This window comes from Camellia sinensis, chromosome 8 (assembly GCF_055761805.1).
Source record: "Camellia sinensis isolate YWXY chromosome 8, ASM5576180v1, whole genome shotgun sequence".
Lineage (NCBI taxonomy): Eukaryota > Viridiplantae > Streptophyta > Magnoliopsida > Ericales > Theaceae > Camellia > Camellia sinensis.
The window spans coordinates 67,650,754-67,652,565 of NC_138968.1; the positions used below are offsets into that span (position 1 = coordinate 67,650,754).

At 39.2% G+C, this 1,812-nt stretch overlaps 1 protein-coding gene across 1 annotated transcript; it reads right to left on the minus strand.

Moving 5' to 3' along the window:
* Window positions 1-837: 837 nt before the first annotated feature.
* On the minus strand, window positions 838-1,395 carry LOC114283737 (pterin-4-alpha-carbinolamine dehydratase 2, mitochondrial-like). The gene is made up of 2 exons (XM_028226613.2): window positions 1,141-1,395; window positions 838-1,044 (listed from the first exon to the last, which is right to left on the minus strand). The coding sequence occupies exons 1-2, from the start codon at window positions 1,393-1,395 to the stop codon at window positions 838-840; spliced, it is 462 nt and encodes a 153-aa protein (XP_028082414.1).
* Between the last annotated feature and the right edge of the window lie 417 nt (window positions 1,396-1,812).

The following is a 1,812-nucleotide window of genomic DNA, read 5'->3' on the forward strand; positions in this document are numbered from 1 at the left end:
TGATTTCATGTATTTTGAAAGAGATTTGGAAATATATAACCCAAATAAATGGAGTTTTTTTTTGGGGTAAGTAAAATAAATGGAGTTTACAAATATGAAAATTAACATTATTCCGAATTAAGTGACACAACTTCCATTCATTGGCATTCATAGAGTTATACCACATAAGCAAATAGCCTCATGGTAGAATGCTAAACATAATAAGAAAATTATATACAAATGAGATGCTAAAGTATAAAAGCTCACATATTTACTGACGTCCCGCGAACAAACTACAAAACAAAGTTAGTAAAATATGCATGGTTCTATATACAAATCCTAATGCAATACATATACAAGAATACTTCTAAAGATCCGGCTTCTAAAACATGACTTGTGAAACATTGCAAAACATGTGATAGTGCACAAAATCATATAAGAATCAATTAAAGCACAAAGATGCAAACTTAGCTGGATCTAGGCATGAATCATGGATGCAAAGCATGGATATGCATGGCATGTTAGATATATACATATGTACAGTTAGGGAAAGCGATTAAAGAATGAGATAAATAAGAAGTATGGATGAAGAATTATTACAACATTTTAGATATTACAAATCTGAAGGAGATGAATAAAACAAAATCCTCACAAACATTCAAAATAAAAATAAAAATTTTAAACCCCGGCCATTCATCAACTAGCAAATAACCATTTGTATGTCTTCAACGCCTCAGCCCATTAAACTCATCTTCAATGGAAGCGTCACCAGAGGAATCAACTCCTTCAGACTATGTGGAGAGTGGGGCGTACTAGTGGTTTGTTACTGGTGGGGCGTAAATGTGCATGCCACAAGTGTCACTCCCCATAACCATAAAATGTGCATCCCACAAGTGTCACTCCACAACCAAAGGCATTCATAGCTGAGATTGGGTTTCGGAATATCATCCATGAACATGTAGCAGCAACAACAGAATGGGTCCATATATCAATTTTCACATTGTTCCATCCGACAAGATGAAGATCTGGATGATGACCTTCTGTTTCAGCAACATTGGCAACAGCCTGAAAGAACTCCAAGACTTTCAAGAAAGTCTTGACTTTCTATGAGCGACTCAGCTTCATCGTACCACCATCATTTGTCAAGTTCCATTCAGGAACCTGTTGGATCAACTGATTGGCTGCTTGTTCAGTCATGGGCCTCATATCTCCAGAGTTGCACGACACACATTTCTTGGCTGACAGATCTTTGCCGCTAAAAAAAGTTCTAAATCCATTAAGAGTGTTCCTATTTGATGGCACGTCCACACGATCCCGAAGTATCTCAGTTACACAAGTGCTTGAGCTGAATGTAAATGCAACATTTCGTCCATGAGCTCCGAACAACCTTTGGGACAATGATACCAACTCGACCATAACAGATTGCAGCGCTGTTTTGGTGTGGAGGAGAGAGATCAAAGCTAGTTGGAACAGCAGTGATAAGAGAGGCTTGGGGTTGATGATTGAACTGATGAGGGTGTTTACGGTGGCAGATGCGGTTCCATTCTTGAGGTGGTTGGATTCGGGGGGTTATGAGAAGGTGGTGGAGGGGCTGAACCCGTGGGAAGAGAGAGAGGTGTTGAGTGTATTTGGAGATTGGGTCGAGGTTGAAGGAAGGGCCAGTGAAGATGTAGATGAGGAGGGTGGTGAGTATGCGTCCGGATCCTCTAGAGTGGGATTCCCTGAAGTGATCCCTGAAGTGAGTGATCCGATGGTCCAAAATAAATCTAACCAAAACGGCGTCGTTTTGGTTAGTAATTTCACAAAAAAAAAAAAAAAAAAAAACTTTAATTC